The sequence below is a fragment of the Mytilus trossulus genome, chromosome 11 (genome assembly GCF_036588685.1).
Source record: "Mytilus trossulus isolate FHL-02 chromosome 11, PNRI_Mtr1.1.1.hap1, whole genome shotgun sequence".
Lineage (NCBI taxonomy): Eukaryota > Metazoa > Mollusca > Bivalvia > Mytilida > Mytilidae > Mytilus > Mytilus trossulus.
Window position 1 is genome coordinate 33372213 of NC_086383.1, and position 11111 is coordinate 33383323.

General features: G+C 32.1%; 1 protein-coding gene across 1 annotated transcript; it reads right to left on the minus strand.

Moving 5' to 3' along the window:
* Nucleotides 1-709: 709 nt before the first annotated feature.
* On the minus strand, nt 710-2933 carry LOC134690316 (uncharacterized). Its single transcript, XM_063550286.1, has 2 exons — nt 2156-2933; nt 710-782 (listed from the first exon to the last, which is right to left on the minus strand). The coding sequence occupies exons 1-2, from the start codon at nt 2476-2478 to the stop codon at nt 710-712; spliced, it is 396 nt and encodes a 131-aa protein (XP_063406356.1). The 5' UTR covers nt 2479-2933.
* Nucleotides 2934-11111: the final 8178 nt, after the last annotated feature.

Here is an 11111-nt window from a genome sequence, read left to right on the forward strand (position 1 = left end):
AGCTAAAACTCCTTAAAACCGGCTGAAAAGTTCAAAATACAAACCAGAAATTGTCTTGAAAAACGAATTTTCAAAAGCTGATGCGTTCTGTATGCCAATGAGACAACTTTCCACAAAAGACCAAATTACACAGAAATGAATAGCTATTGGTCACCAAAAACGGCATTGAACAACGATCAAATACATTACGCAGAGTCATATATAAAAGGTATCGACAGCACATGAAATGTAAGACAATTCAAACTAAAAAACTAACGGCCAATTCTTATAGAAATAAATGAACGAAAATCCAATATGTAACATATCTACAAACGACAACCACTAAATAACAGGCTCCTGACTTGGGACAGACACATACATACAGATTGTAGCGATGTTAAATGTGTCCGCGGAACCCAAACCTTCTTCCTTTTTTTGGACAGTTGTGTTACAGTACAATTATGAGACAGAACTTTAAAAATCAGTTAGTTTTAAAACTATTGCCAGTTAAACACTTGATTGATGTATTTACCTGAACAATACTACGTCATACAAAGTATATAAAAGTAGATACATATTACACTATACTAAGTTGTAGATTGTGCATGTTTTATTTAATGTCTAGTTCATTTGAATCATTTGTTACTTTAATGAAGAGCTGTATCTTGTTATTTTGTATGTATTTATTTTGTATGATTAATAATCTACAGGATGAGCTGATTCTAAGAACTTACCCACAACCAGAACATCTGAATAAGTCCCCATGGCGTTGCTCCTTTACTTTAAGGACTGGTGCACAATTGCTATCAAAAAGATTTGATTTCTTTATGTTTGTTATAAATGTTTAAATAAATGATTCATTTTGAAATTATTTAATTCTATGTAAAACTTATATGTAAAATCTGTTTTTTTTTGGTAAACTATTTGATATTAAGGATAAAAGTGCAGGTAAACACACTCATGTACACAACTGTTGTTGTCATTTTTCAATAAAGTATAATGAAATACGAAACTATTATAGTTTCATAATATGTCTTATCATTTAGCAGTATGCTAACGTTATATAAAATGTACATTTGGATATTGGGAATATTCTTCAATATTTGATAATGATGTTAATTTATAAAAAAAACACTCTTTTGTAGATAATAATATTTTTTTCTATTAATCAATGTAAAGTGATTACTTGTATTATCAATGCATATACTGTTATGATTAATTAAATATGTTATCAATATTATCAATGCAGTGCTTATCATACATGTCATATGTTTTGTATACCTGACATCATTATGTCGGCCTGTTCAATACAGTTTTAATAATATAATTCAAGAATTCTGAGACTGCTTAACAGACTGTTTATACATTCCACTATTGTCATGTTGGGACCTTTTATACCTAATTATGTGACGTGGGTTTTTCCTCATTGTTGAAGACCGTCCAGTGACCTATAGCTGTGTCATTTGGTTTCTTATTGAGATTTGTTTCATGAGCAATCATCCCGACTCTGCTTATCTTATAAAGCATACTACATACATGATTACATCTGTCATCAATGCAAATAGTATTATGATAACGTGTGACGTGTGATTTTTTTAAAATAGAAAGTTTGTGCAATTACTGCTATGACGTCTCTCTGTCTCTATTTGCATTTCAAATTAATGATTTTCGTAAACTTGTTCACGCTTCGATACCAAAAGCACTAAAATTATTGAAAAACATCAGGTTTTATTTTCGAATTTTAGTCAGTGATGACCTTTTAAATATTAGTCACCTAATTTTTCAAAAAGATGTTACCTTCAAGTTATATCGTCTGATACGTACGGATGATATGCATGAGAAGTGAGAGCTAACTAGCTATTTCTATTTTGTATTACTTGTGGACGGTGTTATTCCGTTACTTTAAGCGCTTCATTAATCGGAAAACATTTTTAACGTCAGTAGTTACCAATATAGTTTATTTTTCAAAAAGTGTTTATTGAAGATCTATTTAAAAAGAGTAGGTATGTTTCAAGCTTTCAATCTTAAGTTGTGGTATGTGTATTTGTCAATCATTTCTTGCTGCAATGTATATATTAACTTTAAAAATAATTTCACTCTATATTCTAAAGTTTTGCACGGTTAATGATGAAACTTGTATCAGTTTAAAAGACATCGCATATTGTTTTTTATTTACCTAATATGATATGTCCCTATCAGTTGTCTGATGTCATCTTCAGCTACAGATTTACGACTAAAGGATATTTTTGGAAACTCTGGAAGAGAATTGATATGTAGTTCGTCAATTTCTTCTTTCAGATTATTGATCTTTTGTACCACACTTCCATCCTGTCGAGTCTTATCTAGTTCATGTCTCTTTCTGTCTAAGGTGTGTCCACCAACAAGCACGGATTTTGCATCTGACAACATATTCATCAGTTTGTCTTTCTCCTTTTTGGATTGTTCTTTTACCAATGCAATCATCTGAGCTACAGATTTATCAACCATGCGTTTAATCATGATGCCTTCATCGTTGATGGCTTTTATAACAGATTCAACGGAATTATCAAAAACTTTCAAGCTTTCCTCAATCTTCTTTATGTTTTGATTTGCTTCATTTGTCTTGGCACGAAGTTTCGTTTCATTATCTCCACGTAGTTGAAGGAGTATATCGGCAATCTTTGAAAATGTATGCCCATTGTGTTTTCCTGTCACACAACTTGTACATATATGTGCTTTACATGTGTTACAAATTAAGGTAAGTTCTTCTTTGTGTTCACTACATTTCTATTTACCTTCCGGGATACGGTCGGAGGCTTTCTGAAAGTGATGGTTTTTCGATAACTTCTGCCTATTATGTACAAACTTACAGTTTTCACAATAGTATTCCTCACAGTCTATACAATAGTGTGACCCAGGGGCACTCACGCAAACCTCGCAGGTTTTAGACGCAGCTTGAGCCATTGTGAATTTAATCAAAATCACAGGTAAGACAGGTGATTGTATCACATGACAGAGATTTATAATCTTAAATCAGATACGATAACTAGTGTATGTAAATGTTTGACGAGATTGTATTTGAACAATTTAAACATTATATGTTATTTTATGTTAAAAATACTTTAGTTTTCAATAAATACAATAAATACATGTATTATGGTAACGAACATTTGTATAGTTTACGTGTAATATGAGTACACCAATATAGCTCACGTTTAAATAATCGTAGTGTGTTTTAAACAGGATATTACCTAATATATACAAAAATGTGTATTTCAATATAGATATTGTACTCGATAGCATTATAAATAGTGTGTATCGTCTGATTATTTTCCACCAAAAGATAAACAAATATTAAGATTAGATTTTATATTGAAAATAATGATTGATTTTATAACTGCTTTTAAAGTTTTAAGACATTATATCAAATGTGTATTCAAATAACATGAATAACATTATATAATTCACTAACAATCATTCCCTTAAACGGGTCTATTTAATGCATGTATCTTTAGTTAATTGATTATTGCAATGAAATATGTTGGTGCCTTCAATATACATACTCTGTATTATTTTTGATATTCAAATTTATTTTCGCGGAAATATTCTTCTAAAAAATACACGGACACATAGTGTTACCAATACATATGTCAAATCAATAAACAGATGTGTTGTAACACAAGGAACCACTAAGGCATCGTTAGAAAGGATTATTATGTGTGTGACGTCTGCATTTTAAAAATAAATAAATCAGGTTTGTACTGCCGTTGTCGTTCTGAACATTGGTTTCATTAAAGGTACTGTATATATTATTTTCTTCAATGACTATATTATAATAATTTACATGCATGTACAGACCGCAATCGCATGTATAACCGGTATTGTTTTGCTCTTATAAACATATTTACTCTGAGTTCAAAATTACAAAAAAAAACATAAGTCATACATTTAAAGATTTCACATTAGAGATAAAAGGACGAAATTACTTCAGACTTGAATAGGAATAAGATATATTATCATCGCATTGTTCTTCAAAACCGCATGATAAAATCAAGATAACGTACGACACAGAAACGTCCACTTATGAGACAGCTGTTGATATGAGCAACGTGGAGGGGGATCAGAACGATTTTCAATATCAGAACTTCCTATTTACTATCAAACAAATGAAACCAAATATATAGTATATGTACATGTCTAACATGCTGTCAACTGACCTTGGCATCATGTTCATGATTTTAGGCTACGTCGTAGATCAAAAATACAAGCAATGGGTCGACTGTATTTTTCATGAATATATAGTTTTGTTTTCATATGAAATGAGAAAATTAATTGCCAATGACACAACTATTTATAAGAGACCAAAATGACATTACACAAGGTATAGTCAATACAATTTGTTCAGATGTGTTACAATAGCATATTTATTCAATTGACATGTCTTGATTAAAAGATTATTTTTGTTTTCAAATGTTGAAATTTAATTGGAATCGAGTTTTCCATATCTCAAAATAGATATAGCTAAAGAGAGATGACAGATAAGTACTTTCAACCTTAAGCGTCTATTTGAGTGATTAATCAGCGGTCATCGATCAGTCACCGATCAGTCAAGATCACGTCTAACTCACGTCACCAATCAGTCAGATTTATGATACGTTGTTCAAACCCGATGAGTGCTAAGACGGTGTTTATCGCGACACTCAAATAAATTTTCCGAAGATGCTCTACAAATGATATAAAAGTATCATTCATCGTATATGTCGGTATATTATTTCAATAGAATAAAGACATATGAATTTTGGATACCTGAAAATAATGCCATAAAAAAATAACGTTTATTTCCCCTTAAAATCGAAAAAAAAAAAATCAAGAAACTGATTTTAGTTTGGTAAATGACCTTTTATGAGCTATTGAATTTTTATATAAAAAGAAAAAAAATGTAGTTATTGGGCAAAATAATTTACCCAGTAATTTGAACTTAGTACTTTCTTAGGTACATGGATAGACATAAAGGAAAATATACCTCAAGATTCTGAGAAGCGTTTTTTTAAACAAAATATAATACCAGCTTGCGTAAGCATTGGAATTTTTGTTTTCCTGAACATCATCAGGTGATTGCTGTGGATGTTTTTATGGTGGTAAAACAATCTTAAATAAATAAAAATAAAATATAAAATTAAGGTCATCACTCAAAAAATGTTACGGTCGCCATCTTGAGCTGATAGGCCATTATGCCAAAAGTATGTCAGAAATCATATCTGATATTCTTCCTCAGTCATCATAACTTTCCAGCATTACCGAACTGAACAAAGAAGTAACACGACGGGTGCCGTATACGGTGCAGGAAATGCTTGCTCTTCCGGAGCACCTGCTTTCACTCCCGGTTTTTAATGGAGTTCGTGTTGTTTCTTATTTATTAATCATAACTGTTTATGTAAATGTCCTTTGGTTTTGTGAGTCTTTGTTTACTCCTTGGTTTTGATTTTTATTGTCTTGAATCTACTTAAAAATAACATAGGATGTGTAAAACTACGGACTTCTCTAGTTTCCCACACTATAAAACAAAAGAGGGAGGTTTTTAAAAACGAACTTAGATTAGCTTAGGTAAGTAATATAAAAATAACATTTAGATTTATTCGAATGCACTTATGTCGTATTCATATCTCGTTTTCCCATAAACAGAAACATTCTAGGAAAATCCCATACATGGCATACAACATTTAAATAAATTAAATATATTAAATTATACGTTCAACTGATTCATTTTGAAAATAAAGACAAAAGTCAGAAATAATTATTTTATATCAGCAAAATCATTCTCTATATGACTTTATTATATGCGAACATAGCCTTTTTACCTGCTGACATTGTTTGATGTTCTGATAGACGTGATTTCTGTGAAGAGGGAAACATTTCAAAACATATCAAAAATGAAAATGTATAATAACAAACACAATTTCATCCGAATGAGACAAAAAAAAATGGAAATGCATCAATTTAAAAGCAGAGTAAAAATAAATTCAGGTATTTTCATAATTCTATAAGCACAACACGGAAAACTTTCTTTTATGTTGTTTTAAAAAATGTACTGAATTAATTACTATAAGTTACTCATTTTCTTATGAATTTGTCCTTAAGTAATTTTAATTTTGAATATCTGTTACAAAAATCGATAACGTATAAAATAGAGTGAAGATACATATAGATATATATCGGGGTTTCTTTTCTGCTTAAGTGATTTAGCTTACAATGAGGCGGACAATTTCCAGTTGAATAGGAACTAATATTAGTTGGAAGTAATTTAACGGGGCTTGGATTTTTAGTTTGATGGAGATTAACCGGGTCTGGCAATATCTTGAATTACCGCAAGGAAATCTATTTGTCTGGTATTGAAATAGTGTGAATAAGATAGAAAACCTTTTTTTTTATTTTTGTAAATCTGATTCAATATTCCACCAATCATTTTCAAAGGTAGTTAATACCTATTTGGCAGATTAAGCTAATGTCTGGATAGTAGAATAGTCTAGCCTTTAGTTGTACTATATTAATATCATGTAGTATTGTCTTTTTAGTGATTTTTTTTCAAAAATTATATATAAGGAGAGGTTTGACTAGCCTAAACACGAGGTTCAGTCAACCATTCTTTCCCTTAATGTCAATAATATGACAGTTGTTATCAAATAGTCCGTTTCTTTGTATGTTTGTGGTGTTTGCCTTTGTTGCAGTTCAGTATTTCTGTTGTTCCGTTGCTTTCCTCTTATATTTGATGTGTCTCCCTCTGTTTTATTTTGCAACAAAGTTTCGTTTTTGATTCATCGATTGAAGACTTTTGAGCAGAGTGTGTTCCTGTTGCCTCTTGAAAATAGAATACATGATCTAGATGACACCACCAAAGCACAAACAGTCGTTATGTGTTATGTTTACGTTCATACTACTTCCCCGTTTGTTAGTTTGACACACTTAAGTTGTTATTATTTTCTTATATAAATGTGTAGTGATAAAACAAAAGAAAGACCTGATTTGTATTGTCCATGAGACAAGTATCTAAGTGAACAAGTTACTCTTGATTCATTAAAATTCTTAAGATACCTAATATACAGGTGAACCACATAATTATGTGTTCCATGAATAACAATCATAAATGACATCGAAGAATTTGACAAAAGCACGCAAGTATCCGCGAAGACGTACGTTCTTCTCAATCAACAAAAAAATCGTACCCACAGTAAGTAGTAAACAAGATTTATTTTCAAAACAAATTTGCTGCTTACAATATTGTTCGCGTTTACACACGTCAATATAATTTCAGATCTGAAAATAGTAAATCATTTTTATTTCTAATACTCGGAGAACATTATTTAGTTATTGTTTTCTTCTGTCTCTTATTAGAAATACCGTTGCTAAGTGATTTCAATTATCCCGTTAATAGTATCCTTCGACTTATGTTCTTCGTCTAGACTGTTCCTCTGTTAATTTGTACGTTCAAAACTGACTTGGTGTTCTTGTCTAATTAAAAGTTGAATTATAACTAAAGTTGCTGCTGGAACTGCAACTTATAACTGTCTTAAAACTAGTACTTAATTTTAGTAAATATAAGGTAAAAATAAAAGGTGTTAGGTATAAGTGGATCCTCAATGCTCTTCAATTTTTGTTTGGCTTTTTAATATTTCGATATGAGCGTCACTGATGAGTCTTATGTAGACGAAACGCGCGTCTGGCGTACTAAATTATAATCCTGGTACCTTTGATAACTATTAGGTATAATTGTGTTAAAAAAAAGTAAAATCACAAAAATACTGAACTCAGAGGAAAATCTAATAGGAAAGTCTATAATCATATGGCAAAATCAAATGACAAAACATATCAAAAACGAATGGACAAGAACTGTCATATTCCTGACTTGATACAGCCATTTTCAAATGTAGAAAATGGTGGATTAAACCTGGTTTTAAAGCGCTAAACCTCTCACTTTGATGACGGTCTCATCAAATTCCGTTATATTTTCAATGATGCGCGAACCAAACAGACTTAATACATAAAACAGTCAAAATATGGGCACAGCAGTCATCATCGTGTTAAGTGATATTCAAACATTTCTTGCCATTCAGACACTGTTCTTTTTTCAATCGTTGGTATTTGTTTATTGTTTTGTAATAAGAAAACATAAGTATGAATTAGTGTTGCTGTTGACCAAACGCGGACCCTGATATGTTCTTTTCTTTCAGTCTCTTTGCATTGTCCTTTACTCGGTTCTAGCCATAATAGTTTCTTTATATAGGTATCATACATTGTAACAGGACACATCACATTATTTTGTCTCATTTCCCTCTTCAACTCTTCATTCATCTACTATGGGCATCTATTTATAAATATTAACTGCGCATGTGCTAGTCGTCGATATTGAACATAAACACCACCTATAACTTCCTGGGGAATCAACCTATCAAGTATCATGGATAACCCACTAAGGGTGCAGTCCGAAACCAGGGAACTAATATATTTAACATTGTTACCTTTATCTCCCGCAATTTATACCATAATTGACGCTTGACGTTTTAAGAGAGGTGTATGTACCGTTTCATACTTGGGGTTAATTATGTACGTATGACACTGTTGATAAAAATGTATAAAGATTGCGTAAAAGATGATTGTGACTGTTAATTGTTTGAACGTGCTTTACTTGAAAACAGTGTCGTAACACTCCACAATCCAAATGTTCGAAGACCACACATTTTTTTCTTTAATACTAGGAGTAAGAACGTTCAGTCATATACCAAGGTTGGTTTGTACTTTTAATGTTAAGACGTAAACAAAACAGCTGACAGAAATATCATGTTCAAGGTATATCAAATAAATTGACAATTTTAAACGTTATCAACAACGGAACGAGCGAAAAACAACTATAAAATTCAATATTAAAAGTTATATTTACTGAATTTTCGTCTGGTGACGAATCCATCGGCAGTGACAACGATGATGCAGATGAAACTGTTACAACGCAAAGTTTACATGACCGGGCTGTAACTTATCAAATACCCGTGACTGCTTTGCGTTATTTATTAAAACTTGTACTCCTGTTTTACCGAATTTACCAAAGGATCCGCGTACACTGATGAAAACGCCGACCCAGTATAATATTATACGTGTATGTGGTGGGGAATACTATCATTTCGGTTTATTGAATGAAATTACAAATGAAATACAGTTGAACATTAATGGGTTACCGCTATTTAAAAGCACAAGTCAACAATTTTGGCCAACTTTGGGTATGATACGAAACGTTAACTGCGAACCATGTGTAATCGGTCTCTATTCAGGTGTCAAAAAGCCGTCTAATGTTCGTGAATACCTTGGCAGATTTATTGATGAATACAATCTGCTACACACTAACGGGTTTGAATTAGAATCTAAACGTTGGAATATCACAATGCATTCAGTTATTTGTGATACACCTGCACGTGCTTTTGTTAAATGCGTAAAATCTTACTCTGGTTACCACGGATGTGATAAATGCGAACAACGAGGAAGTTGGATGGGTAAAATGACATATCCGGAAATGAATGCAAATCTCCGAACTGATCATTCATTCAGATGCAAATCTGATGACGGTCATCACACTGGCGATTGCCCATTCTTAGAAGCAAGAATTGGAATGGTCAGTAATTTCCCGCTTGACTACATGCATCTTGTGTGTGTAGGCGTAATGAAACGTATTCTTTTGATGTGGATTAAGGGACCGCTTTGCAACCGGGTTGGACCCAGAGTAGTTGACGCTATATCTTAAAAACATTTGTCAAACATTTCTATGATTTATATGGGAACGAAATGGCAGTTTATAATGTTCACTGTTTAATCAACCTGGCTGATGATGCTAAAATGATTGACAGTCTAGAAAATATTTCGGCTTTTCCTTTTGAAAATTTTTCTGCAAAAATTGAAAAGATTAGTCCGAAAACCAGAATTTGCATTACAACAAGTTATGAGAAGACTTCATGAGGCAACTTCTGTTGAAAAAGATAATGAGATTGTCACAAGTTTACATATGGAGCACTTGGAAGGCCCACTTTTTGCCTTTATTTGTCGGAGCTAAGCAGTACAAAAAAGTCAAAATTAAGAACTTCACAATACGTCTTGATGAAAAGGATTCATATCTAAAAATACAAGGCAGAATATGTGTTGTACAAAATATTTTGCAAACTGCAGATGGGATACATCTTATTTATCATACATATAGATCCGAAAGCAATTGCCTTCACAGTCCCTGGGTTTTAAAAAACTTTCTAGATTGGGGAATAAGTTTCGCTATGCAATATTGGAGCACGTTGAGGCAAAGTGTGTATTACTGCAATACAGAGGCTTTCCCCTTGTGCGATAGTGTTTGGTAAAGTTGTATCGTGTCGACCGAAATTATTATCATTATGTATATAGATCTAAATATATATATATAAATTATATATGTTTATTGTAAGTCTTAAAAAATGGCTGACTAACATTATGAACAGACAGTAATTAGAGGAAATACTTATTTTTAGGGCTAAATATGCTGTGGTTGACTTTACATCTACAAATGAAGTAGAAATAGTTCCTGTTACCTGGCTTACCCGTGATTCAGAGGAATGCTATTGGCCACAGTTTAAATCAGCTACAAAACATAACATGGCAGTACGGCAATGCATAGAGCCAAACAGAGAATTTGAATTGTATGACGTGAAAGTCATGTATAGGACCAGTAAGTAGTGTCAGAGTGTATATATAATGTTCAACTGGTACCCATTTGCAGAGTCAGAATAGGGGGGACCAGGGTGCCCGCACCCCCTTTTTGTGGGAACTATTTGTTTAATTGTATAGGGAATCACTGAATCATGACTGGAGCGTGTCACCTCTGAGGCAACCAAAGGGACTCCCTTATGAAAATGATTAGATCCACCATAGATTTGATAATGATAAACATAAACTTTATGCAAAAGAGAAATTATTTTAAACACAAGGTCAACAATGTCCAAGTGATTGAAAAACGTTTATACTATACAGTGAAATGGGACATTTTTTTATTTAGAGATATGTCCTAACATTTTAGGAAATAAATTATACTATTAATAGTATGAATAATCCGTGGATCTGCTTTGTTTTACGATTAAACTTCTAAAAAAATG

Excerpts from the sequence above, each read along its gene's own strand:
- LOC134690316 (XM_063550286.1), bottom strand. The coding sequence starts at position 2,478 with ATGATTAAACGCATGGTTGATAAATCTGTAGCTCAGATGATTGCATTG. Across the intron at positions 783-2,155 it reads ATAGGGACATATCATATTAG|CAATTGTGCACCAGTCCTTA; the intron begins GTAAATAAAAAA and ends TCTTTTTGATAG.